The sequence below is a fragment of the Lepidochelys kempii genome, chromosome 12 (assembly GCF_965140265.1).
Source record: "Lepidochelys kempii isolate rLepKem1 chromosome 12, rLepKem1.hap2, whole genome shotgun sequence".
In the NCBI taxonomy this organism is placed as follows: Eukaryota; Metazoa; Chordata; order Testudines; family Cheloniidae; genus Lepidochelys; species Lepidochelys kempii.
Window position 1 is genome coordinate 2,286,976 of NC_133267.1, and position 26,086 is coordinate 2,313,061.

The following is a 26,086-nucleotide window of genomic DNA, read 5'->3' on the forward strand; positions in this document are numbered from 1 at the left end:
CCTTTTAAATTAATCTTTGACTTTTCTCAAACATTCATGTTAAATAAGCGTCAACACAAATTCTGAACAATCTGGCTTAAAAGTAATTTTCCTTCACTGTTCAATTTTTATTCTTGGAATATAATTTTGCTAGTTCTCTAGTCACCAAGACTTACAGTTCAATACAAAAAAAAAATCTGATTTTAAACATCAGAAAGCAGCACAAATGGACAAGGCCTATTATTTTGTCTATTTCATCTTTATAGATGCTTTGTTGCTTTCCCATTATTCTCCTCTAACTGCCATCTTTAATTTTCACAACAAGTTTTTCTTAACGTACCCCATACCTTCTTATTTCAGTACTAAGACTAGACCTGGACATGCCTGGGTGAACTCCTGTACTTTCACATTGTGCAACTGATTTCCCAGTGGCTCTGAATATGCCTTTAACTGCAGGAGCAGGACCACAGAACTGTCGGAAGGAGTAAGCTGTGTATATATAAGACAACTGGTAAGTACAAGCATCAGGGGGTTTTAAATAGTCTGTAATTAATAGAGCTAGGTAGCCATATGAGAGCTCAAGCCCTGTCATGCATTAAACTAGCTAAAAAACATGAACTCTCACCAGTGAGTTATCAGTTGTGAAAGAGGTCAATAGCAGGATACCTAAGAATCACTATTAGACCTTCAATATGTCAAACTGACAAGGGGGAATGAATAACTATATAGCAAAATTGAAAACTAAAGTGATTAAACCTAGTCAAAGTAATGACACACTAAACCTGCTCCAGAAGGACACAAGTAAGTAATTAACCACCAACAGATTCAATTTAATGCAGAGAACTGCAAGGAAAAACTTCCCTGACTGGTACACATTACTAAGTTCTAAACTGGCTCTGGATAAACTATTTAGGTTTCATTGTGGACAGCTCACAGAAGCAGGCAAAACACAATATTAAGGGGTATTAAAATTAACAGTAAATTCAATAAATTTACAAAAAATGTGAAACTGTCATGTGTAAGTGTCAGCCTTAGTCTCCTTTGGAAAAGGGCCCACCAGTACTAGGCTGCAAGGGGGAAATTAATGAGAGGCATCTGGTGAAGGGCTTGCAGAAGAGGTCATGCTCAAGAATTGGAGTGAAAAAGAGTAAAGCCCCCAGGTTCGTTAACGGGATAGCTCGTTGCAAGACGGGGTGTTTTGCCATGTCCTAACCCTGTCTTCTCGTGGCGGGCTGAGGGCAATATTGCGCTACAGCCATGGCAGAAAAGGGGGGCAATCGTGCTCTTTCTGGGAGCCCCGTAGCCCAGGCTGGTCCTGTCCACGCAGCCCCGACCCGCTAGCGCAGAGCGCACCGCGCTAGGCAGGGGCCAGTGGCCGCCGCGGGAAGGGCGTGCTATAAAGCAGAGGGAGAAAGGGGCGGCCGGCTCCCTGGCCACAGCCCGGCACCAACCTATGGAGGCGAGGCGGCTGCTCCAGGAGGCTGGCGGGCCGCCGCGGCCGGCGGGGGCAGGGCCGGGCCGGGCCGGCGGGGGCGCTGGCCAGGCGCGATCGGGCGCCCCCAGCCGGGCCCGCGCCCAGTGCTGCATGGCGCTGCTCAGCCTGCCTTGCAGAGGGAGCTCGAGTCCCGCTCTGCGCCTCGCCGCGCCTCTCACGCCGCAGCGCACACGGCGGCGGCCGGCAGGAGCGGGGCACGCAGCCGCCGCCGCGCCAGGCAGGACTCGGCCGGAGCCGCTTCGCGGGCCCGGACGCGGGGAGCGGCGAGCCCGCAGCAGGCCGAGCCCCAGGACAAGGCGGCGGCGCTAACGCAGGTTCGGCGGGAAGGGCCCCGGGGAGGGGGCGAACCGGCCGCCCTCCGGCAGCGCGGGCCGGGGCCGGGGCGGGCTGAGGGGAGCGGGCCGCGGGCCCGGGGGTGATTAGCGCCAGCGGCTCCGCGGAGGAAACAAAGGAAGGAAAATGGAGTCCGGGCCAGGCGGGGACGGGGCGCTCGACGGGACGGGCCGGGCCCGGCCGGCCCAGCGCCGCGCTGTGGGGAATGGCGGCGGTCGCAGGCAGGCGCCGGCCGCGCTGGGGACGATAGAGGGAGACAAAGCCCCCTGCTTCCCCGGCGGCGGCCGCTGCGGGGCCCCAGCCAAACCGGAGCCCCATCGTGACACCTAGAGGCCGGAGAAAGCGACTGCAAACCCCCCGCCACCGCTTACCTGCGCCTGGCCCCGCCAGGCCCGCGCCCGCCGCCGGGCCCCGCCGCCGCCCCGCGCTGCCCCGGCCCCGCGGAGCCGCCGCGCCCCGCACGCCCCGCCGCGGCCGCCGCTCGCGCTCAGCCCCAGCTCGCGGTTTAATCGCTCCACAGTCGCTTCGGACACAAAATGGCGGCGGCCGAATGCGGTGCGCCTGCGCGGGCCCGGCTGCCGCGGCCGCCGGAGCTGAGCGAGAGGAGGGGGAGCGGTGAGTGGGCGCGCGGGGCACCCTGGGAGGGGGCCCTGCGCGCCAACTTCAAACGGTGCCGTGGCCGTAACGTCACTGACTGACTCGCACGCCCGACGCAGGGGCGTAACGTGCTGCGTCATGCGGGCGCCCTGGCGGAGCCGGGCGGGCGGTTGGAGGGACGGTCGCGTCGCCGGAGGGTGGGACGCCGCGCGCCTGGGGGCGTGATCCAGGTGGGCGCCGGGGCCCCACGTGACGCGCTGCCGGGCGCCCTGGGCCCTCCGCGCGGGACCGCGAGCTCGGCGCCCGGCCGCTCCCCGCAGCGGCTCCGGGCGGCCCAGAGCGGGGCCTGCGCCTGGGCGGGGCGAGCCGCTGCGGTGTCAGGCTTCGGCGGGAGGCTCCGGCGCGGGGCCCGGGCCGCTCCGGCGCGTGCTGCGGCCGCCCAACGCGCCGTCCAGCGAAGGGACCCGGGCGATAGCCCCCGCCAGGAGGGGAGGGGCGGCGCGGAAAGGGCGGGGGGGGTTCGGCTGCCTGGCGGCCGCAGCGCCCGGGGCCTGCCCCCAGCGCAATTCCCCTCGCCGGCGGGCTGCCGCGGGCTCCGTGAGCGGAGTGGGGAGCCGCTCTCCCCCGGCGGAGGCGGGTCGTCCCCCGGACCACCCCAGGGGGGGCCACCCCAGGGGGGCCAGCCGTTCGCCGTCCCCCGAGGGGTTCTGGGCTGCTCGAGCGTCCCTTCCCGTGAGGCGGGGCCCCGCCGGTCAGTGAGGAGGCATGCAGGCATGGTGTGACGTCCTTCTTACGTGTGCTTGATCTGCTCTGCTTTGGAGGTCTTAAATTCACAGCCGAGCTTGCTGCTAAGTTTCCAGACCACGTGTGTGGCTTTGACATTCAGTAGCGAATGGGCTGCAACGGAACTAGCGAGATCTGAACAAAGGTTCAGCAGATAAATGTGGGTCACTTACCTTCCTGGGAAGTTGTGAGGTTCTCAGTCTGTTTCTCTCCCCCCTTCACTTCTGCTCTCACAACATTTTCTGTACCTTTCTTCTGTCTCCAATTGCTCCAGTCCCACCTGTTTCTTGTGTCTTTCCCAACTGCCACCGATCTTTCTGTTTCCAGCGTTTCCTCTCTTTTCCAGGGGCATTGCCCCAAATCTCTTGCCAGCTGTCTAAACGAACAGGTGAGAGAAGAGAACCTCTGTGAGCCCACATCACAATATCAGACAAAATTGGCTTAAGATGGAGTTAAAGTCGAGAATAAAAATGTCAGTAATTTAAGGATAAACAGTAAGGCTGTCAAGCGATTAAAAAATTAATCTAGATTAATTGCACAATTAAAAAAATTAATCACACTGTTAGAATAATAGAATACCATTTATTTAAATATTTTTGGATGTTTTCTACATTTTCAAATATATTGATTTCGATTACAACACAAAATACAAAGTGTACAAGTGTTCTCTTTATATTTATTTTTCATTACAAATACTTGCACTGTAAAAAAACAAAAAAAGTATATTTCAATTCACCTAATACAAGTACTGTAGTGCAATCTCTTTACAATGAAAGTTGAACTTACAAATGTAGAATTATGTACAAAAAATAACTGTTTTATTTTTGAATGCAATGTAAAGCTTTAGAACCTACAAGTCCACTCTCTCCTACTTCAGCCGAACGCTCAGACAAACAACTTTGCAGGAGATAATTCGGCCAACATCTTGTTTACAGTGTCACCTGAAAGTGACAGCAGGTGAGTTCACTTGGCACTGTTGTAGCCAGCATTGCAAGATATTTATGTGCCAGATGTGCTAAAGATTCATATGTCCCTTTATGCTTCAACCACCATTCTGGAGGACATGCGTACATGCTGATGATGGGTTCTGTTCAATAATGATCCAAAGCAGAGCGGACCAGCGCATGTTCATTTTCATCATCTGAGTCAGATGCCACCAGCAGAAGGTTGATTTTCTTTTTTGGTGGTTCAGGTTCTGTAGTTTCCACACTGGAGTGTTGCTCTTTTAAGACCTCTGAAAGCATGCTCCACGCCTCGTCCCTCTCAGATTTTGGAAGGCACTTCAGATTCTTAAACCTTGGGTCGAGTGATGTATCTATCCGTAGAAATCTCACATTGGTACCTTCTTTGCATTTTGTTGAATCTGCTGTGAAGGTGTTCTTAAAATGAACGTGTGCTGGGTCATCATCCGAGACTGCTATAACATGAAACATATGGTAGAATGCAGGTAAAACAGAACTGGAGACACACAGTTCTCCCCCAAGGAGTTCAGTCACAAATTTAATTAACACATTATTTTTTTAATGAGCGTCGTCGACATGGAGGCATGTCCTCTGGAATGGTGGCCGAAGCATAAAGGGGATATGAATGTTTAGCATATCTGGCGCGTAAAATACCTTGCAATGCTGGCTATAAACATGCCATGCGAATGCCTGTTCTCATTTTCAGGTGTTCTTGTAAATAAGCAGGCAGCAGTATCTCCCATCAATGTAAACAAACTTGTTTGTCTTAGCGATTGGCTAAACAAGTAGGACTGAGTGGACTTTAGGCTCTAAAGTTTTACATTGTTTTGTTTTTGAGTGCAGTTATGTAACAAACAAACCTACAATTGTAAGTTACATTTTCATGATAAAGAGATTGCACTACAGAACTTGTATGAGGTGAATTGAAAAATACTATTTTTATCATTTTTACAGTGCAAATATTTGTAATAAAAAATAATATAAAGTGAGCACTGTACACTTTGTATTCTTTGTTGTAATAGAAATCAATGTATTTGAAAAATGTAGAAAAACTTCAAAATATTTAATAAATTTCAATTGGTATTCTATTTAACTGTGCAATTAATCGTGATTGATTTTTTTTTTTAATCACAGTTCACTCACCTGATTAACTCAAAAAAATTAACTGTGATTAATCGACAGCCCTAATAAAAATACTTCAATGATAGCATAATTATCCACCAAAGAAGTGTTACAAACCTAGAAAATTCAGTAGTTAAAGTTCAGTGTTTAAAAAAATCAGTCATGCCTGCATGGTGTCATGTTTTAATGCTTTTTAGGGTTTGTGGCTGCAAATTAAACGGAATTTTTTAAAGACACTATTTTTTCATTCTTCCCCTTATGGTGTCACTGCAGGGCAGAATTAAGGTGGTTGGGCATCGTAGGCTTTAATTCAACCAGTTTAGCATATGGTAAAAATAGACATTGCCTGGTTGATGCTAGACTTCTTAGAACGGGGGTTCTCACACTGGGGGTCGGGACGCCTCAGGGGGCCACAGTGCTATTATATGGGGGGTCGTGAGCTGTCAGCCTCCACCCCAAACCCCGCTTTGCCTCCAGCATTTATAATGGTGTTAAATATGTAAAAAGGTGTTTTTAATTTATAAGTGGGGGTCACACGCGGAGGATTGCTTTGTGAAAGGGGTCACCAGTACAAAAGTTTGAGAACCACTGTCTTAGAACATGTGTGCATGCTAACATCACTTCTTTAAATCCCACTCTAGATAATGCTCATGGGTGAGGAGGGCATGGGGTTGTCCAGAAACGTGTACGTATGTAGGCAGATGGGGAGCAGATGTGTGTTTGCAGTATGGAGCACGTAGGGAGACTGGTATTACGTGAAGGGCATACATAGTTCTTGAGTCCCAATATCTCTGTGCTTTAAGGGTTTCTCAGGCCTAAACTCCCCCAGCAGTGCACTGCATAGTGGAACCAACACACCAGTGCCAGGAGGAACCCTTCAGACACTGATGCTGTAGCTAAGCATGTGACTATGGAATCTTTAATAAGCATTGATTGCTGAGGCCAAGTTGTCTACCAATGGTTACTCTTGACACGTGAGACCAAGAGCCCACTGACTCATAACCGATAGAATTGTAGCATGCAAAAATAGCTGTTGAAGGGCAACAACAATTGGATGAGTTACTCTGAAGTAGAATATATTCTCCAGCCTCTGCTGAAAGAGAGACTTTGTTATGGGGGATAATGGCAAAAAATGACCATTAATGCTAAAACAAAACAAACTTTCAAATATAGCCCAGGCATAAAATGTCAGTGAGTTTTAACTATTTGAGAAGTCTGAAGAGTCTAATGTTGTTAAGATCAGTTAGGAGAAAAGAAAGTTTTGGCACAGGGTTCTCTACCTTTCTTAAAGGACCTATTATAAGTTACAGATGAAAATTTTTTAAACTAAAACTCATTCAGTACTTGTAAGTCCTTTTAATTTTAAGGAGGACAGCGTCTCATATGTAGAGGGTGAATTTCTGCTTTAAGTTCAGAACTCAACTCAGTCATTAACTGAAGCTGTGACCAGTCCCATTTAATACATTAACCATTCAGCTGCCTTCCTTTGATCCTAGCAATCCCATGACAATCAGTTGCCACAGCTTCTCTCAGGTCTTTTATTTCATTTCAGGAATCTGATTGTTTGGGATTTAGAAGTTGTTCTGGTGTATGACATTTGAGCTCCTTAAACTCATCTGTTCCTGAATTTCTCCAGACATAAAATCAGTTCAGAATGGAAGTTTCTCAAGCCATATATGCATATGCTCCCTTCCAAGATCCTAACACTATTCCCATCATGAGTCACTGCACCTGCTGATGTACTTCAGTCTCACCTCAAGCATCCCCTGCTATTCCGGTCCTGTTCTTGTACCTCAGCAGCCGGTGCACCCAAAGCCTTGCCACAGCCCACTTTCTATACCACTTCTGGTCTTCCCACACATGTGCCAATGCCTCTCAGTCCTAACCTGCAACCCTTTGCTATTCCAGTCCTGGGTCTTTCCATGCCAGTCATGTTGAAGCATGCAAGCACTCCCTAGGGATGATGAAAAGAAATCAGATTTATTTCACCTACAATTTTAGTCCAGATTTGGGTCCATATCTCCAGGAAGTTAAAATCTAGTGCCTCAGCCCTGTACTAATAATCGTGCTGCTTGGCATGCTGTGTTCAAAATGCTGTATTGATATTAACTAATCTTCTTACCACTTCCTTCAGGGAGGTACATGTCTACATTTCACAGATGGAGAAGCAGAGATGGAGGGGTTATGACTAAAATGCTAATTTGGGGTGCCTAATTGAAGGATACTTAGGTCTGCTTTTCAGAGTGGCTGAGCACTGGCAGCTGTTTTTGAAGTCAACTGTAACTGGGTACTTGCCACCTCAGGCGTACGGTGTCATCAAGCTGCCCAAAGGCAGAGGTTGCTTTTTGAAAACTTAGCTGTGTAGGATTTGCCTAAAGACATTCTTCAAATTAGCAGTAGAGCGGGGAGTAGATAGAACTCAGAATTCTTTGAGCAGGGGGTTGGACTAGATGACCTTCTGGGGTCCCTTCCAACCCTGATATTCTATGATTCTATGATTTCTAAATCCCTTGATCAGTCCACCAGGCCATGTGTACACATAGTTAAGACTAGGGTAGGATTTTGCCTTTGACAGCAACTTAAAACTTCTCTAGAGTTGAAATTATAACATGCTTTAGCAAACAAGTTAGCAATGGAAAGTACTCCAAGGCACCGTTCTAGGTGGTTTCCCTGCAGCCATGGCAATTTCCTGCACAGTGGGGGGAGGGGGAGCATCAGCCCCACCCCTTCTTCCCTGTTGCTCCTGCATGCATTGCCTTTCTGGAAACACCTGTGGGGGACATAATGCTTAAGGAGAAAGGTGAGGAGGCAAGCAGCGGGCTTGGGGGTGGGGGGGCGAGAGGTGAGCAGAGGGTGGGGGTGCCTGGCGGAGGAGTAAGGAAGCGAGCAATGAGCCAGCAGCAGGGTGAGGAGGCGGGCGGGGGGGACTGGCTGTGAGTGGGGGAGTGAGGAGGCAAGCAGAGGTGTGTGAGGAGGTGAACAGGGGGGTGATAAATGACGGGGGGGGGGGGGGAGTGCTCCGTTTTATGGACACCCAGACAGTTAGCTATAAAGTCCTTCTTGGTGGCTGTTCTCTGCTTGCTTTACCTGTAAAGGGTTAAAAAAGTCCCCCCAGGTAAAGGAAAGGGAATAGGCATCTGACCAAAAGAGCCAATAGGAAGGCTAGAACTTTTTAAAATGGGGGGAAAAAACTTCCCCTTTGTATCTGTTGTTGTTCTCCGGGGTAGAGGGGAACAGGGCAGGAGTAATGCTGTAAGCAGCTTTTAAACCAGGTATGAAAAAGCATCAATTCATACCTCAAACCTACTAATTTGAAACCCCAGATATGTAAGTAAATCAGGGAATGTCTAGGAAGATGCGATTAGGGCTATTTCTTTTATTTCTTATTGGCTTGTGGACTCCTCTGTGCTAACCCCAGATCCTTTTATTTTGCTTGTAACCTTTAAGCTGAACCTCAAGAGAGCAATCTTGATGTTTACTTTTTGTAATTCTTTTTTTTTTAAAGATTGAGCAAAAAGTCTAAGTTCTAGTTATATTTTATTTCTTTTTGTTTTTAATAAAATTTACCTTTTTTAAGAACAGGATTGGATTTTTGGTGTCCAATGAGGTTTGTGCATATATTGTTTAATTAGCTGGGGGCAACAGCAAATTTCCTTTGTTTCTTTCTCAGTTCTTCCCTGGACCGCGGGGGTGTGTGTGAAGGGGCTTGAGGGTTCCCCACAGGAAGGAATTCCCAAGTGTGCCTTCCTGGATCTAAGGGTTTTATTTTTGGTAGGGTTTTTTTTTTACACTTGGGCAGCGGCGTATTAACGCCTAGGCCGACAAATTTGCAGGGGCGGCAAATTTATAATAGCAGCCAGAGGCTGCTTCCCCTGGCACCAGTTCGCGCCCTCCAGCCCCAGCCCCACCCCAACTCCACTCCTTCCCCGCCCCCTCCCTACCCCTATTGGTCCCCTTCCCCAAATCTGCGCCCCGGCCCCAGCTCCTCTCCTGAGTGTGCTGCGTTCCCCCCTTTCCCCTTCCTTCGCGAAGCTGTTTCGTGCACAAGCCCTGGCAGGGAGCGGGGAGAAGCAGGACCTGGCGGTGCACTGAGGGGAGGAGTCAGAGTTGGAGCCAAGGTGAGCTGCGGCCGGGGGGCCGGGAGCTGCTGGGGGGAGGGGGGTGGCAATTATTTCGGGGCCTAGGGGCGGCAAAATCATTAATCCGCCACTGCACTTGGGTGGTGGCAGCAGCTACCCATCCAAGGTCAAAGAGAAGCTGTAACCTTGGGAGTTTAATACACGCTTGGAGTAGCCAGTATTAATATTTAGAATCCTTGTGGGCCCCCACCTTCTGCACTTGAAGTGCCAGAGTGGGGAATCAGCCTTGAGACGAGCAGCGGGTGGGGGGTGAGGAAGAAAATGGCAGGTGAAGAGGCGAGTGGTGGGGGGCCCTGGCTGTGGAGTAAGGAGGCGAGCAGCGAACAAGCAGCAGGGTGGGGGGAGGGTCTGGCTGCGAGCAGAGGAGGTGAGTGGCGAGTGCACAGTGCGGGTGAGGAGGCGAGCAACAGGGGGACGGGGAGGAGTGGGCCCTGGCAGAGGAATAAGAAGGTGAGCAGCGAGCCAACAGCAGGGTGATGAGGTGGGCAGGGGAGTTTGGCTGCGAGCAGGGGATTGAGTAGGTGGGCAGTGAGCCACCAGCCAGCGGGAGTTCTCAGAGCGGGCAGGGAGTTGTCTGTGGCAGGGGAGCGAGGAGGGACACAGGAGGGTAGGCGGCGGATGAGGAGGTGGGCGGCAAGTGCATGGGAAGCTAGCCCCTGACTCCAACCCTTCTGCCCATGCTTGACCCCCTGCAACTAGAGCCACAAGCCCCCTGCCTGGAGAAGCCCCAGGTGTGGCCCCCCCGTGGCTGGAGGAGCCCCGGGCTGGCTGAAGCCCCGAGTCCTGCGTGCCCCCCCCCCCCCCCCACCACCTGCCTGGAGGAGTCCTGGCCCAGCTGCAGCTGTGCCTCCCCTCCCCAGACCCAAGCCACCCAGATATGTTTTGTTTTTCATTATCATAGAAGATCAGGGTTGGAAGGGACCTCAGGAGGTCATCTAGTCCAACCCCCTGCTCAAAGCAGGACCAATGCCCAATTAAATCATCCCAGCCAGGGCTTTGTCAAGTCTGACCTTAAAAACTTCTAAGGAAGGAGATTCCACCACCTCCGTAGGTAACGCATTCCAGTGTTTCACCACCCTCCTAGTGTAAAAGTTTTTCCTAATATCCAACCTAAACCTCCCCCACTGCAACTTGAGACCATTACTCCTTGTTCTGTCATCTGCTACCACTGAGAACAGTCTAGAGACATCCTCTTTGGAACCCCCTTTCAGGTAGTTGAAAGCAGCTATCAAATCCCCCCTCATTCTTCTCTTCCATAGACTAAACATCACCAGTTCCCTCAGCCTCTCCTCATAAGTCGTGTGTTCCAGTCCCCTCATCATTTTTGTTGCCCTCCGCTGGACTCTTTCGAATTTTTCCACATCCTTCTTGTAGTGTGGGGCCCAAAACTGGACACAGTACTCCAGATGAGGCCTCACCAATGTCGAATAGAGGGGAACGATTACGTCCCTCGATCTGCTGGCAATGCCCCTACTTATACATCCCAAAATGCCATTGGCCTTCTTGGCAACAAGGGCACACTGGTGACTCATATCCAGCTTCTGGTCCACTGTAACCCTTAGGTCCTTTTCTGCAGAACTGCTGCCGAGCCATTCGGTCCCTAGTCTGGAGTGGTGCATTGGATTCTTCCGTCCTAAGTGCAGGACTCTGCACTTGTCCTTGTTGAACCTCATCAGATTTGTTTTGGCCCAGTCCTCCAATTTGTCTAGGTCCCTCTATCTATCCCTACCCTCCAGCGTATCTACCTCTCCTCCCAGTTTAGTGTCATTGCAAACTTGCTGAGGGTGCAATCCACACCGTCCTCCAGATCATTGATGAAGATATTGAACAAAACCGGCCCCAGGACCGACCCTTGGGGCACTCCACTTGAGAGCGGCTGCCAACTAGATATGGAGCCATTGATCACTATCCGTTGAGCCCGACAATCTAGCCAACTTTCTATCCACCTTATAGTCCATTCATCCAGCCCATACTTCTTTAACTTGCTGGCAAGAATACTGTGGGAGACCGTGTCAAAATCTTTGCTAAAGTCAAGGAACAACACGTCCACCGCTTTCCCCTCATCCACAGAACCAGTTATCTCATCATAGAAGGCAATTAGATTAGTCAGGCGTGACTTCCCTTGGTGAATCCATGCTGACTGTTCCTGATCACTTTCCTCTCCTCTAAGTGCTTCAGAATTGATTCCTTGAGGACCTGCTCCATGATTTTTCCAGGGACTGAGGTGAGGCTGACTGGCCTGTAGTTCCCCGGATCCTCCTCCTTCCCTTTTTTAAAGATGGGCACTACATTAGCCTTTTTCCAGTCGTCCGGGACTTCCCTCGCTCGCCATGAGTTTTCAAAGATAATGGCCAATGGCTCTGCAATCACATCCGCCAACTCCTTTTGCACTCTCGGATGCAACTTGTCCGGCCCCATGGACTTGTGCACGTCCAGCTTTTCTAAATAGTCCCTAACCACTTCTTTCTTCACAGAGGGCTGGTCACCTCCTCCCCATGCTGTGCTGCCCAGTGCAGTAGTCTGGGAGCTGACCTTGTTTGTGAACACAGAGGCAGAAAAAGCATTGAGTACATTAGCGTTTTCCACATCCTCTGTCAGTAGGTTGCCTCCCTCATTCAGTAAGGGGCCCGCACTTTCCTTGACTTTCTTCTTGTTGCTAACATACCTGAAGAAACCCTTCTTGTTACTCTTAACATCTCTTGCTAGCTGCAACTCCAGGTGTGATTTGGCCTTCCTGATTTCACTCCTGCATGCCCGAGCAATATTTTTATACTCCTCCCTGGTCATTTGTCCAATCTTCCAGTTTTTGTAAGCTTCTTTTTTGTGTTTAAGATCAGCAAGGATTTCACTGTGAAGCCAAGCTGGTCGCCTGCCATATTTACTATTCTTTCTACACATCGGGATGGTTTGTCCCTGTAACCTCAATAAGGATTCTTTAAAATACAGCCAGCTCTCCTGGACTCCTTTCCCCCTCATGTTATTCTCCCAGGGGATCTTGCCCATCAGTTCCCTGAGGGAGTCAAAGTCTGCTTTTCTGAAGTCCAGGGTCCGTATTCTGCTGCTTTCCTTTCTTCCTTGTGTCAGGATCCTGAACTTGACCATCTCATGGTCACTGCCTCCCAGGTTCCCATCCATATTATTTGGATTTTCTATTATGTCAAAGCATTTTTAAATTTACTTCAGAATTGTTATACAGACAACCACTTTTACCAAAAAAGCAAAAGAAACAATAATAAAAAAGACAAGAATGTGTGAAGCAGCTTATTTGTGTTTCTATTCTGTTAGGTCTAGTAAAGAATAGAGATAACTGTGTATGATTTTTATTATTGAGTCTGCAAAAAAAAACAAACACCCAAACCTTGCATAAATAAATTACAATGATTTAGATGTATATCTGTGTAAGCAGAGTCTGAATGAGCTCTCCCTTGACATCTAGTGATGAGCTGTGGAAAAAGACTTCAGGAGCTGATCTTGTTTTCATGGACACACCCACCCAGCTATTTGCTCAGCAGGATGGGATTGCTTGCCCAAATGATCACTTGTGGCTGGTGTTGGGTCTCCAGTCTCCTTGTTGTTGGGGCAGGAGTAATAAAGGGTGAGAATCATAGAATATCAGGGTTGGAAGGGACCTCAGGAGGTCATCTAGTCCAACCCCCTGCAGGGCCAATCCCCAATTTTTGCCCCAGATCCCTAAATGGCCCCCTCAAGGATTGAACTCACAACCCTGGGATTAGCAGGCCAATGCTCAAACCACTGAGCTATCGGTGGCTGGTTGTCCTTGAGTGAGCTGAGGGCAGCAGAACTGTACCTGGTATAACCTGATGAGGGACTCGCCCTCAGCTGAACAGTACTCCTAGGTGGGGACATGGGTTCCAAAGCCCAATAAGTTGAGAGAGGGTGGGGATAGATACTTGTACCTGGTGGTGTGGACCTCTGTTTAAGGGCCCTAGACACCATTTCACCCTTTCTCTCTCTATGGCATAATAAAAGAGCTAATTTAGATTCAATGGAGAGTCTTGTTACCTGCTGCAGAGCTGAAATCACTGGTACCTAGGTCTAAGTATTAGACCTACTTTAGGATAGCACCTCTATTGCAATAGACTGCCCAGAGTGCAGGAGCCTCACTGCTGATGCACAAACAGCTGAAATCACTGAGAGCTGTGTTAAGGGGGGGGCCCTGAAGACATCTTGGCAATTGGCCAGCCAGGTGGCTGGTGGAGAGGCACAGAAAGCGGCCAAGAGGGAGGCTGGTGGAGAGGGACCTATTAAATTACCTCTTGACTTAAAGGATGCACTGGGTCAGGAGCCAAGATACCTTTAGCTCAAATCTTGCCTGTTCCACTCTAGTAGTAATTCTGTGTACTTCACAGTCTTGTTTTTAAATTGAGCAAAGCCTCAGGTATCATTCGTTTCCTCTCCTCATGTCTGGCTTTACAGCTGGAAGTAACGGGGGAGCTGAGAGATTGCACAAAATCACTTTTGGCAGACAAAGCTTGGAACAGTGTCTGCTGGAAGTCTCATCTGCTTAGCCACACTGCCCCTTAAAGAATAGGTCAAACCAAATGGTGGGTTATGCTTGTTCTAACATGAGACTACTGCATGTCTCCCTATAGAAAGCCCAATGAGAAACAAATGAGTGATTATAGAGGGGTAGTAGACTAGTTTACTGCTTAACAGCCAATTTTAAGTGCTGTAAAATCCACATGCACACTCGTCTTGAGAATTGCTGTGCCTCCTACAGCTGCCTTCTCTCCCCCCCCCATAAAAAAAATCACTTGACATCTACATTTTACGGTTCTTTATAGCTTTTTGGGGGCTGGGGGGATTCACATCTGGGGCTCATCCTATGCTCTGATTCTCCCCAAACTGCTATCACCAGCGCTACTGCCCCTTTGGGGAAGCAGTGTTTGAAAAGGGTTAAATTTGGATCTCTAGTATGGCTCAAGCCAAAAGGAAGATGCATGTGCATCTGTAGCAGAGCTGGACCCCTCTGTTGCAAGTCAAGTTGCCTGCAGTTAGGCCTGGGGTACACGATGAGTTTATGTCGAATTTAGCAGCATTAAATCAAAGTAACTCTGCACCTGTCCACACAATGAAGCCATTTTTGTCATCATAAAGGGCTCTTAAAATCGATTTCTGTACTCCTCCCCGATGAGGGGATTAGCGCTGAAATCGACATCACCGTTTCGTATTAGGGTTAGTGTGGACGCAATTCGACGGTATTGGCTTCCGGGAGCTACCCCACAGTGCACCATTGTGACCGCTCTGGACAGCATTCTGAACTCAGATGCACTGGCCAGGTGCACAGGAAAAGCCCCGGGGAACTTTTGAATCTCATTTCCTGTTTGGCCAGGCGAGCTCATCAGCACAGGTGACCGTGCAGTCCCAGAATTGACAAAGAGCTCCAGCATGGACCGAACGGGAGGTACTGGATCTGATCGCTGTATGGGGAGAGGAATCCGTGCTATCAGAACCACGTTCCAAAAGACAAAATGCCAAAACATTTAAAAAAATCTCTGAGGCCGTGAGGGACAGAGGCTACAGCAGGGACGCAACACAGTGCCGCGTGAAACTTAAGGAGCTCAGACAAGCGTACCAGAAAACCAAAGAATCAAACGGACGCTCCGGGACAGAGCCCCAGACATGCTGCTTCTACGCTGAGCTGCATGCAATTCTAGGGGGGCCACCACCACAACGCCCCCCCCCCCCCCGTCCGTGGACTCTGATGATAGGGTATTCTCCGCCATGCCTGAGGATTTTGCAAACAGGAAAGAAGAGGAGGAGGAGGAGGACGAGTTTGAGGAGTGCACACAGCACACCGCCCTTCCCGACAACCAGGATCTTTTTATCACCCTGACTGAAATACCCTACCAACCCAACCAAGCTGGAGAAGGGACCTCTGGTGAGTGTACCTTTTTAAATATAATACAGGTTTTAAAACAAGCATTTTTTAATGATTAATTTGCCCTGAGGACTTGGGATGCATTCGTGGCCAGTACAGCCACTGGAAAAGTCTGTTAATGTGTCTGGGGATGGAGCGGAAATCCTCCAGGGACATCTCCATGAAGCTCTCCTGGAGGTACTCTAAAAGCCTTTGCAGAAGGTTTCTGGGGAGAGCAGCCTTATTCCGTCCTCCATGGTAGGACACATCCCCAACAGTTATTTTCTGGTCTGGGAAGTAAATCCCTCCCTGCAGCCGTTTAAACGGACCAGAGTTCCTGAAGACGCGAGCGTCATGAACCTTTCCCAGCCATTCCACGTCGATGTTGATGAAACGTCCGTTGTGATCCACCAGTGCTTACAGCACCATTGAGAAGTACCCCTTGCAGTTTATGTACTGGCTGCCCTGGTGGTCCGGTCCCAAGATAGGGATATGTGTTCCGTCTATAGCCCCACGACAGTGAGGGAATCCCATTGCAGCAAAGCCATCTAGTATGACCTGCACATTTCCCAGAGTCACTACCTTTGATAGTAGCAGCTCAATGATTGCGTTGGCTACTTGCATCACAGCAACCCCCACAGTAGATTTGCCCACTCCAAATTGATTACCGCCTGACCAGTAGGTGTCTGGCTTCCACAGGGCTATTGCCACTCGCTTCTCAACTGTGAGGGCTGCTCTGATCTTGGTATTATTGTGCTTCAGGGCAGGGGAAAGCAAGTCACAAAGTTCCATGAAAGTGCCCTTACACATGCGAAAGTTTCGGAGCCACTGGGAATCATCCCAAACCTGCAACACTATGTGGCCCCACCAATCTGTGCTTGTTTCCCTGGCCCAAAATCGGCATTCCACGGCATGAGCCTGCCCCATTAACACCATGATCTCCAAATTGCCGGGGACCGTGGTTTTAGAGAAATCTGTGTCCATGTCCTCGTCACTCTTGTCACCGCGCTGCCGTCGCCTCCTCGCCTTGTTTTTCAGGTTCTGGTTCTGCATAAACTGCACCATAATGTGCAAGGTGTTTACAATGGTCATAACTGCTGCGGTGAGCTGAGCGGGCTCCATCCTTGCCGTGCTATGGCGTCTGCACGGGCAGTCCAGGGAAAAGGGTGCGAAACGATTGTCTGCTGTTGCTTTCACGGAGGGAGGGTTGACTGATGACTTTTACCCATAACCACCCATGACAAATTTTTGGCCCCACCAGGCACTGGGAGCTGAGCCCAGAATTCCAATGGGCAGCAGGGACTGCGGGAACTGTGGGATAGCTACCCACGATGCACCACTCGGAATGTCGACTCTTGCCACGGTACTGTAGACGCACACCACCGAATTAATGTGCTTAGTGTGGAATCGACTTTATGCAATCTGTTCCCAAAAATCGACTTCTGTAAAATCGGAGTAATTTCGTAGTGTAGACATACCCTTATTCAGGTATGAGTAACTGGGTTGCTCAAGGCGACATGCTGTGGCCACTGAACCCATGTAAAAAGAAAAGGAGGACTTGTGGCACCTTAGAGACTAACACATTTATTTGAGCATGAGCTTTTGTGAGCTACAGCTCACTTCATCGGATGCAAAAAAGCTCACGAAAGCTGATGCTCAAATAAATGTGTTAGTCTCTAAGGTGCCACAAGTACTCCTTTTCTTTTTGCGGATACAGACTGTCACAGCTGCTACTCTGAACCCATGTAGTGTCATTTGGAGTCCTCTCCTGGGCAGGTTTCAGAGACTGTCTTGTGCACATTAGTTGCACTCCATAGGGGCTCCTTCTGAAAGTTGTGCTCTCAGAGCACTATTTAAGAGCCATCATTTCAAAGTGCTCTATAATACACATGCATACTCCAATTCTACTTGAAAGTATTGTTGAGGAAAACAGCCTTAATTCAATAAAGGGGAAATGAAAGAGGCCTTGTCTACACTTAAAACGCTAGAGTGGAGACGTAATTTTCTAGGGCGGACCAGGCCAGACTCTCGTAAGCAGAGGCACTGCACTAATATGATCATGATGCATACTCCCCTTCCATTTCCTGAACAGTAGGATCATATGTGGTCAAAGACAAGTAAGTAGCTGCGACGCTCTAACTCTTTTGATCATGCTGACACTAATGAGAATCAGGAAACTCCCTATTCTAAGGTCTGGGTCAAGGCTGTCATTAACTAAAGAGGTGCCAGGATACAGGCATCAGTCAAAACAGTAATTTAGGTTTGTCTTGAAAAATAAACACTTTCTACAATCATTCATCCAAGCTAGACAAATGAAAGTGAGCACTACGATTCATTTCCTCTCAAAGTGCAGCAGTTTATCTGAGAAAGGGGTCCAAAGGAAGTACTAGACATTAGACAAGTTTGAGCCATGTAGCCCTTTTAAAACCAGTCTGCTAATCTCAAATTAAACTTCCCCTTCAACAAACTTACAGAAAAACCAAGCAGTGCAGAAACCTACAGAAAATATTTTATGGTGATACTCTAACCTAAAATAGATTTTTTGTAGACTCTTTTCACTTCTGTTGAACAGGAAATCCTGGTATAATTTTAACGGCGGTTGCCAGAGGTAGAATTAGTGGTGTAAATTTGGAGGCATTCAGTCAAGGATTTCCTGATAGACAGCCCCTCACCCCCACTGAGTTTTTTAATTTTCAAAATGCTCTAAAATCCATTTAGATAGTGAGATTATCTTGAATATTCATAGAGCCCAGTGACTTTTAAAACAATGTTTCGTTTAATCTTTTTATTGTGGGAGGCCCTGGGTTGGATGTGGGGTCAGATCTTGCTCCCTGTGGGGTGGGGAGATTGCAGAACGAGCCCACCCTACAGTGGCAGCTGCTGGGCTCTGTTCCCTGGTCTTGGCATTGTGACCTGGTGCACAGGATCTCTGCTGCTCAAGTTTGGCCCATCCACCCCTCGGTCATGATGGGCAGTGGGTGGAGGAATGATGGCAGACAGGCCAAATTTCAGTGAGTGGCACTATGATCCCCAGTAACACCACTTCTGTCCCTCTTGGGTTGTTTTTGTAGTTTGTGCCATCTTCAAATTAGAGTGTTGGATTTTGCTTCTAAAGCAAATCTTAAAACAAAATAAGGAATCAAATGAATCACAATATGCAATTATAGCACAATAGCTCATGATGACATGGGACGTATGCTTTTTATTCCTGTGCTACGCATTCTGTTTTTCACAGGTTGACCTTTTTCACTACAAATGGGTTCACTTGTCAGAACATACTAAGTGTTCTTTTTAGTACAAAATAGAAACATTGTTTTTTGACCTTCTATAAGAGTTTTAAATTACTCTTTCATATGCAAATGTACATATTACTGAAGGATAAGAGGGTCTGTTTAATGATTCAGATTATCATAGCACCTAGGAGCCCCAGTATGGTCCAGACCCTGCACAAACAGAAAAAAAAAGAGTCCCTGCCCCGAAAGAGCTTTTGATGTGGTCTTAACCCCTACATACAGCTCTAAAATAACCCAGTGAAATTCTGCCACAGATCTTTGTGAAAGCAGTGAAGTTCCACTAGCAATAAGACCTAAACGCTTCCAGAGTGTACAGTACCAGTACACGCATTGCATTCCTCCCTATCACACTACAATACAGAACTAACTTGGGCCTCTTTCTTCCCCCTAGGCAAATGTCATCTGTGCGCTGCTGCACAAGTGGTTAAGACCTGAAGTTGGTATTGCAGAGTGGAGTTATACAAGGCAAGTAATGAAGGAGATAGGCACAAAGTATTTTTTCTTGGATTTCTCCCAGTTTCAGCAATCTCAGGGGTTGCTGGGAGCAGGGGTGGGAATGCAGTATTCAGAGAGAAGTGACTTGGTTTAACAGAACATTTTCCAGGGGTCCAAAGGAAGTTGCAGGAATTGGGGGGGATCTGAATTCCTCCCTTTGTGCCGCCCAAGGGAGACCAGGTGGTGTGACAGAAATGTGAAGTCTGAAGGGCAAAGGATGAAAGGGGAGCAGCTTCACTGTGTACTGGTAATAGAGCCTTTCCCATTCATGAATGGAGCTTGCTGCCCCAAATGCAAAACTGCTTTAGGGGACAGAGAAATCTTACACTGGAGGGAGTGCTGGCCTCCAGTTCCATCGCCTGTGATTAACCCAAGGGTACCACTGTACATTCCTATCACAGGGCACTGGCAAAGTAGAGCAGTGGTGTTGCCCTATAGATTATAATGGTGTTGCCCTATAGATAGGGGGAACAAGTAAAAGGAGCCCCCCCCCCCCATTATTTAGGGCTCTGGGGAAGTTAGAGAGGCTCAAAAAAATTTCAGTAGTGACTCACATGGGGAGCTGCAGGAGCTTGAAAGGGGAAATCTCAGTCAGAGAATCCCATCTCTTCTTTATTTACATGTCTTCATTAGCTCGGTACTGAGCAGCAGGACAAGGATACTTCACAAGTCCCTCTTGGGCAGTTGATAAGGTCTGGCCGCTTCTGGCAAGAGCGGTGAGTAATGGATGCCTCTGAGATGCCACATGTATCACCGGCTATGTTGGCGGGAAGATTGGCATGCTACTGCCTGGCTCCCACCGAGTGAGCACTGACCCAGCAGCATCTGTCTGCTACTTACAGACATAGGAGAGAGCAAAGGTTTTTGCATCCCATTACCAAAGGGCAGCTTCTTGTTTCCTGTGCATAAACCAGCGCCCTTTAGCAATCCACCGTCAGTCTGGCAGCAGCACTGCAGTAAAACTGTCCATCTGTTCAGCTTGCCCAGTCACCTTTTGGATGAAGATTTCTGTACCCAATCTGCCAGCTAGTGACTGTTTCGGTTTTAAGCTTATGCAAATTTCTTCCAGTTTTTGTGGGGTTCATTGAAGGAGAAAATCTCTGTTTCCTGTTTAAAAAATAATCATCTGAGGCCTCTTTTTAATGACCTGGCATCAACTTAAGGCCAAATGGCCTAAAGCAAACCTTGCACTGCATGAAAACGCGGTTTCAAATTCCACTTGGCTCCTTGCTATTGATGCTCTGGGTCCTTGCTGCATTTCCCACAGCTCAGGCATGATGGTCGCTGCAGTCAGTTCCCCTTTCAGGTCTTTGCCCAGCCATGTCAGAGCTGCAAACACTTTGGGGGAACATCTGCTTCAGAATAACTGGTCATTGGAACTGAAAACCGTTATGGAAACAGGAGGTTTCATTAAAAGTCTGTTCAGCGGGACAGGTTCAAAATGTAGACTAGATAAAGTTGAGCTGCAGTACAAATGCCAGCAATCTGAAATAGAGGGGCTCAAGTCTCCCTCCCCCCACGCAGTGGGTGTTACATGGCTCCCGCTGGATGTGGGGAAACACTCTTGGGAGCTGCTGCCTCACCCCATCTCCTCCTGCCCAGCCCTGTCCTTGGGCCTGATCTCCCCAAAGATTTCACAAGCCTGCTGAGCTCAGACAGGCAGCTTGTGCAGCTTCCAGCTCCCATCTGGCTGGTACACTGCAGAAGCTAATGGTGCATCTGGCCCCCTTTCTCAAGGGAGGCTTTGGCTGGCTGCAGCAGCTGCCCCAGGAAAGCCCAGGATCTGTGCCCCTCCACAAAAAGCCTGCTGCGCTGGTGTTTCTGCTTGATCACAGGGCTGCAGGGGAGGGAGGATATGACAGTCCCATGATTTGCTTCTGCTCCCTGCCTCCCAACAGGACAGCATGGGCCACCCACCGCACAGTGTTCACAGGCTCTTCACACACACTCCTCTGTGCAGTGGCACATACGGAACGGTCCGACAGTCACTGACAGGCAGAGAGTGGGATGCGGGCTCACGGGGGGTGTTTACATTCAAAAAATGTAACTTTTCCATGCTGTGCCACCCAACACTACAGGTCAGGCCTATCCCGCCCTCACAGTCCATGTTCCGTGCTGGGCTTCACACAGGGCCTAGAAGCAGTGGTTTCCCCTCTGAGCAGGCTCTTCACACAAGGAGCTGGCTGCAAAAGGAAAACCAGCCAAAGCACTGCACAATCTTTGCAGCCAGCTCTGCTGGGCTGCTGCCTGCATTGTATTGTAAGTAAATATGAGGTACATTGATCAGGCCCAGTATTAGCATCCTGCTGGCTGCCTGAAGGGAGAGGGGTCCTTGTGCTGTGGTGTTCACTTGTTGAATCATTTCTACCATGCTGCATGGTGGAAAAAATACACTTGCTATCTGCCCCCCTCCAAAGCATCTCTCCTTCAGCTGCCCCACAGCCAGCAGGGTGCTGAGGGGTATCTCCAAACGGGGAGGGACCAACCACTTCACATTTCTAGGAATGAGGATCCTAAAGTGCTCTAACAAGCTAATCTCGAGGAAGACTGGCATCCCTATTTTAGAAGTGGGCAAGCAGAAGCATAGCACTTTTCCAGGCCACTAATCCCTGCTCTGCTCCCAATACCATGCTGCCGAACTCTGAGCCTCTTGCTTTAACTACTAGCCTCTACTTCTGCCCCGGGCAAAACTCTGACAAAGCGACATCTTTGCTCATTAAAGGTTTATTTTTATTTCTGGTTTAAAATCAAAATTAGCCATTCTCTGTAATTACATTATATATAGATTTATAGAGATTTTATAGAAAAGATTTTTTTCCTTTTGCTTTTCTGCAAAACTTGGTAAATACAAAATAAAATAAATCAAAAAGGTGGCAGCTTCTGTCCATCTGTCCCTTCTCTCTGTTGCTCCTGTCCCCCACCCTGCTTTAAAAATGATGACTAACACCAGGGGAAGGCTCAGCTGGGGGGTCCCTGCGGCCAATGCAGGGAGGGGGAGGCAGGAGACACTTGGAGCTGAAAAGAAGATAAGCCAGCAGAATATATTATCTATGTCTCGTTTTATTTGAGTCCCGGAGGCTCCAGGCGCTGAAGGAGGATGGTGCCCACAGCAAGGGAGCTCCCAGAAAGAAACAACATTGCCTCAAAGTGCATGTCCATCTGGGGAAGTCTGAGCTGCCTGTGAGCTACTGGAAGGAGTCCCAATGCAGACTTCATGTGCCAACCCAGTCTTCAGCAGGGGTGCACAAGCTCTGGCCCCACCTAGCAAGTTGAAACAGAAAAGCAAGTTGGAGGGGAGGGGAGTGTCCAAAGCCCCGGTTCTCCATGGTGGTGTGCCGAGCAGCCCCTCTGGCACAGCGCCGGGAGGGAAAGCTGTGCTCCGTAAGGCAGTGAGTGGGGTGTGTCGGGCTGGCAGGGAAATACTAATACTGCTGCATGTTCCCAAGGGATGGGAGCTGGGCCCAGGCTGTGTGAGCCTCCAGCAGCTCCCTGGTGCCTTCACCCCAAAGGGATCACAAGTAGGTTAGTGCCAGCGTGTCTCAGAAAGCTGTGCTGGCCATGCTGCCTGGCGCGAAGATCCTCGGTAAGCAGTTCAGAGTCTCCTCCAGCCGCCGGTGAGCCGATTTACCGTCTTCCCCTGCAATCACACGCCAGGTCAGTCACCCCAGCCGCTCAGTAGGCTCCCTTCCCAGGTCCCTCTAAACCGCCCAGTCTCCTCCACACACAGGCCTTGGCCCAGCTGAGCTGGAGCCCCAGTGTGGCAGTCAGGAGAGCAGAGGGTTCTTGGCTCCCCCTGCTCAGCCTGCATCTTCCTGAGCACTCTGGGCTGATGCACAAGGCTGGCTTCAGGCTTCTCAAGGACTTTTCTATTCAATGTAAATTGTAATAATAAAAAATCCTGTTAGTTAGCTGCCCTCTGAATGACGCCCATGTGGGCATGCAGATGGAGCCCAGGGCGCTCGCTCCAGCCCCTCTCTGCTAAGGGGGAGCTGCCCTGAGCTGGCAGAGCCTGTGCAGGCTGCAGCCATTAGGGGGCAGCACACATGCCCACACCAGCAGGGCTGAGGTTTTGTACACTGTGCCGACAAATTCAGGGCGGGCCACAAAACTGGGGTTCCACACACAGCAAAGACACACAGGTTAAAAGGACATGGCCGACAGGGTCCAAAACAAGAGACACTCATGAGCAAAGCAGCAGGAGGGGGGGAGCGGAAACGACTCTGGCCAACACGTCCCAACCTGTGCAGCTGCTGTCACGACCCAGAAGCCTAGTTAGCGAATCAGATGGTTCTCTCAGTGCCATCTAATAAATGATCATAAATAACAATGACACTTAGCGCCTCACATATTCAGAGCACCTGCCGACATTAGCTAGGGGAGCATGCTGTTGGGCTAGGGGCCTGCATCTGCTCTCGCCCCAGCCAGGCCCACAGGTGGTGCCAGCAGCAGGCGAGGTGGGAAGCCCTGGCAGCATGGCAAGCCTGAGCCCTTGGAGCTAGGCATGGACCCAAGGCCTATGACATGTCCAGCTGGTCCACTGGGCCCTCGTCTGCAGCCAGGGTCTAGCATGGACAGGACCAGGGAGCCTAGCTCCAGGACCAGCTCTGTGGCACTGGGAGGTCCTGTCTCCCACTGGGACGGTGCCAAGGGGGTGCGAGCAGAGTCTGGTTTTGGTGCCACCTAGAGGAACCGCTCCAGGCCCTGGGTGTGCAGCAGGGCACTCACCGCACAGCATCAGGCTCTGCTTGGCTGCCTCCCGCACGTCCTCCTTATCCGTTTGGCACAGATACACCAGCTGCTCGATGCTTTCTTTGGCCTGCCGGGAGAGGCCAACACAGCGCTGAGCATGTGCCCATCCTCCATGCCCTGGCTGCACGCTCAACCCCGGGGGGGAGCCCTGGGGGAGGGGCAGCACAGACAGGGCAGAGGCCAGGAAGATGGGTAGAGGGTGGGAACAAGGTCCCTGTGGTCCTGTCTCAGTTCTGGCAGAGCAAGGGACACAGGGATCAGTCCCGCTGCTCCACGCTCGCCCCTGCAGGCAGTCGGCCAGGACAGCGTCCCCCATGGGCTGCTCTAGGCCAGCTGTGCCCCCCGCCTCCCATCCTCCCTTAGTGCTGCCGAGGCGACCAGCAGAGGTGGTGGGTGGAGCTGCCTCCTGGCTCCTCCCCTGCGCGGGCACATCTCATGGCTTCTCCTCTGCTCCGGGCTGGGGATAGGCCACCTCCTTGCTGCAGCCTGTGTCCATCAGTCTCGCTGGGGCTCCACTGCCTCCCTCCCTGGTTCCCCTCCCCTACACAGCCACCCACACAGGATGAACTCAGCCCTTGCCCCGGCTCCCTAGACTCCAGCACAAGCGGGAGGTTGCTGCCATTGTGCCTAGGAGGGGAGGCCACTGAGGTCCCTGGGCAGGAGGAGCTGAAATCTGGGCCCAGCCCACCGGCAGCAGGGTACAGGGGGGATCTGGGCAATTTCCCCTCTGCTGCATTGGCCTGGGCCCCATGTCATCCCCCATGGACACAGTGGCCCAGCGGCGAGAGGGGCATGGCCTTGGCAGCTGCTCATTGCTATCAACCCCCATGCAGACAAGGTGCGGGGGCTGCACTTACCTTGAGACACCCCAGCGCTGCGCAGCTGGCGATTCGCATCTGCGCCTCTTCATCTTCCAGCTGCTCCAAGTACCACACCAGGGCCTGGGGGACACAGACATCAGCACCCCAGGGCTGGGAAGAGCCTCTGAGAGCAGCTGGTACCCCCCCATCCTCCCTCCCCTTGAGCCCCATTCCCAGCCAGGGGTGCGAGGGCCCTGGGGCGCTCACCCGTTCCCGGAAGCGGGGGTTCTCGGCGAGGCTGCGCAGCTGGGCAGACACGGCGCTGACAACTTTGCTGTTGCCCTCAATGAGCAGCGAGCTCATGGCCTTCAGCCCGTCCTTCTTGAGCCGGCTCTCGGGCACTCGCTTCAGCGCCTTCAGCACCACGTCCTGGTCGTCTGAGTTCAGGTTCTGGGCCAGCAGCACTGCAGGGAGGGGGTGTGAGAACAGCTGCAGCACAGCTGGGGGAGTCCTCAGTTCTGGGCTGGGCTAGTCCCTCTGGGAAGGGACGAGCCACACTTGTGCCCTGGGGGCCGGGCTTTCACTCCCACCTGCCTGGCTCACGCAAAGACCAGAGGGACAGGAAGGCAGGTGCCCGGCACCACTGGGAGAGCTGGGTTTGGCAGGGAAGAGCGCGCTCTTGGGGGGCCATATCCCAGCCGCACTGCGTGATCCACGGGCAGAGGAGAACGAGCCAGGGAAGAGGCCTGAGCACACAGGCAGGGGCTGGCAGCCCGCAGGGGCTGGCAGCCCGCAGGAGCAGCTCAGCCGGGCCCCACTGCACCTTGGGCAGGGATCACAAAGCCACCGCGCACAGCCTGGCTCAGTCTTGCCCTGCTCCATCGGCCTGCAAGTGAGCTGGCAGGGACAGGCGCTAGAGACAGTCTGGTGCCGTCTGCTGCACTGGCGACTAACGACTCAGAGCAGGGGAACTGCACCAGCGCCCCGCCCGCACCAGCGCCGGTACCGCCCACCCTAGAGTAGGGGAACCGCGTCAGCCCCCACCCGCGCTGGTACCGCCCACCCCGGAGCAGGGGAACTGCATCAGCCCGCGCCAGCGCCGGCACCGCCCTCCCCGGAGCAGGGGAACCGCGCCAGCGCCCCACCCGCACCGGTACCGCCCTCCCCGGAGCAGGGGAACCGCGCCAGCGCCCCGCCCGCACCAGCACCGGTACCGCCTACCCCGGAGCAGGGAAACCGCGTCAGCCCCCACCCGCGCCGGTACCGCCCACCCCGGAGCAGGGGAACCGCGTCAGCCCCCACCCGCGCCAGCGCTGGCACCGCCCTCCCCGGAGCAGGGGAACCGCGCCAGCGCCCCGCCCGCACCAGCGCCCCGCCCGCACCGGTACCGCCCTCCCCGGAGCAGGGGAACCGCGCCAGCGCCCCGCCCGCACCAGCGCCGGTACCGCCCACCCCGGA

The 26,086-nt window shown here is 51.2% G+C and overlaps 2 protein-coding genes and 1 long non-coding RNA gene across 18 annotated transcripts in view; 1 reads left to right on the forward strand and 2 right to left on the reverse strand.

Moving 5' to 3' along the window:
* Positions 1-2,344, reverse strand: part of CTCF (CCCTC-binding factor) — a 58,972-nt gene extending 56,628 nt beyond the window's left edge. For 2 of the 4 annotated variants that reach the window (XM_073307145.1, XM_073307144.1), the window contains exon 1: positions 2,179-2,344. The gene's annotated coding sequence lies outside the window, so the exon portion shown is untranslated. The remainder of the gene's footprint in view (positions 1-2,178) is intronic. The other 2 variants (XM_073307147.1, XM_073307146.1) reach the window with 1 other exon arrangement.
* Positions 1,425-25,858, forward strand: LOC140896073 (uncharacterized). Of its 3 annotated transcripts, none has more exons than XR_012154444.1 (5): positions 1,425-1,788; positions 14,606-15,312; positions 16,553-16,654; positions 18,976-19,049; positions 19,713-25,699. It is a non-coding gene; the product is annotated as an uncharacterized lncRNA (long non-coding RNA). The 3 variants fall into 3 exon arrangements; XR_012154443.1 differs by lacking the exon at positions 1,425-1,788 and adding an exon at positions 9,844-9,860 and having other exon boundaries at positions 9,932-15,312; positions 19,713-25,858; XR_012154442.1 differs by lacking the exon at positions 1,425-1,788 and having other exon boundaries at positions 9,424-15,312; positions 19,713-25,704.
* The window catches only part of RIPOR1 (RHO family interacting cell polarization regulator 1), a 119,138-nt gene continuing 114,839 nt past the window's right edge, over positions 21,788-26,086 (reverse strand). For 9 of the 11 annotated variants that reach the window (XM_073307142.1, XM_073307139.1, XM_073307141.1 and 6 more), the window contains 4 exons: positions 24,896-25,092; positions 24,686-24,769; positions 23,805-23,895; positions 21,788-22,716 (listed from right to left, as the gene is read on the reverse strand). In XM_073307142.1, coding sequence (XP_073163243.1) covers positions 22,619-22,716; positions 23,805-23,895; positions 24,686-24,769; positions 24,896-25,092 — 470 coding nt within the window. In that variant the 3' untranslated portion in view covers positions 21,788-22,618. Of the gene's footprint in view, positions 22,717-23,318; positions 23,383-23,804; positions 23,896-23,916; positions 24,062-24,685; positions 24,770-24,895; positions 25,093-26,086 lie in introns of those variants that run through there. The other 2 variants (XM_073307135.1, XM_073307140.1) reach the window with 2 other exon arrangements.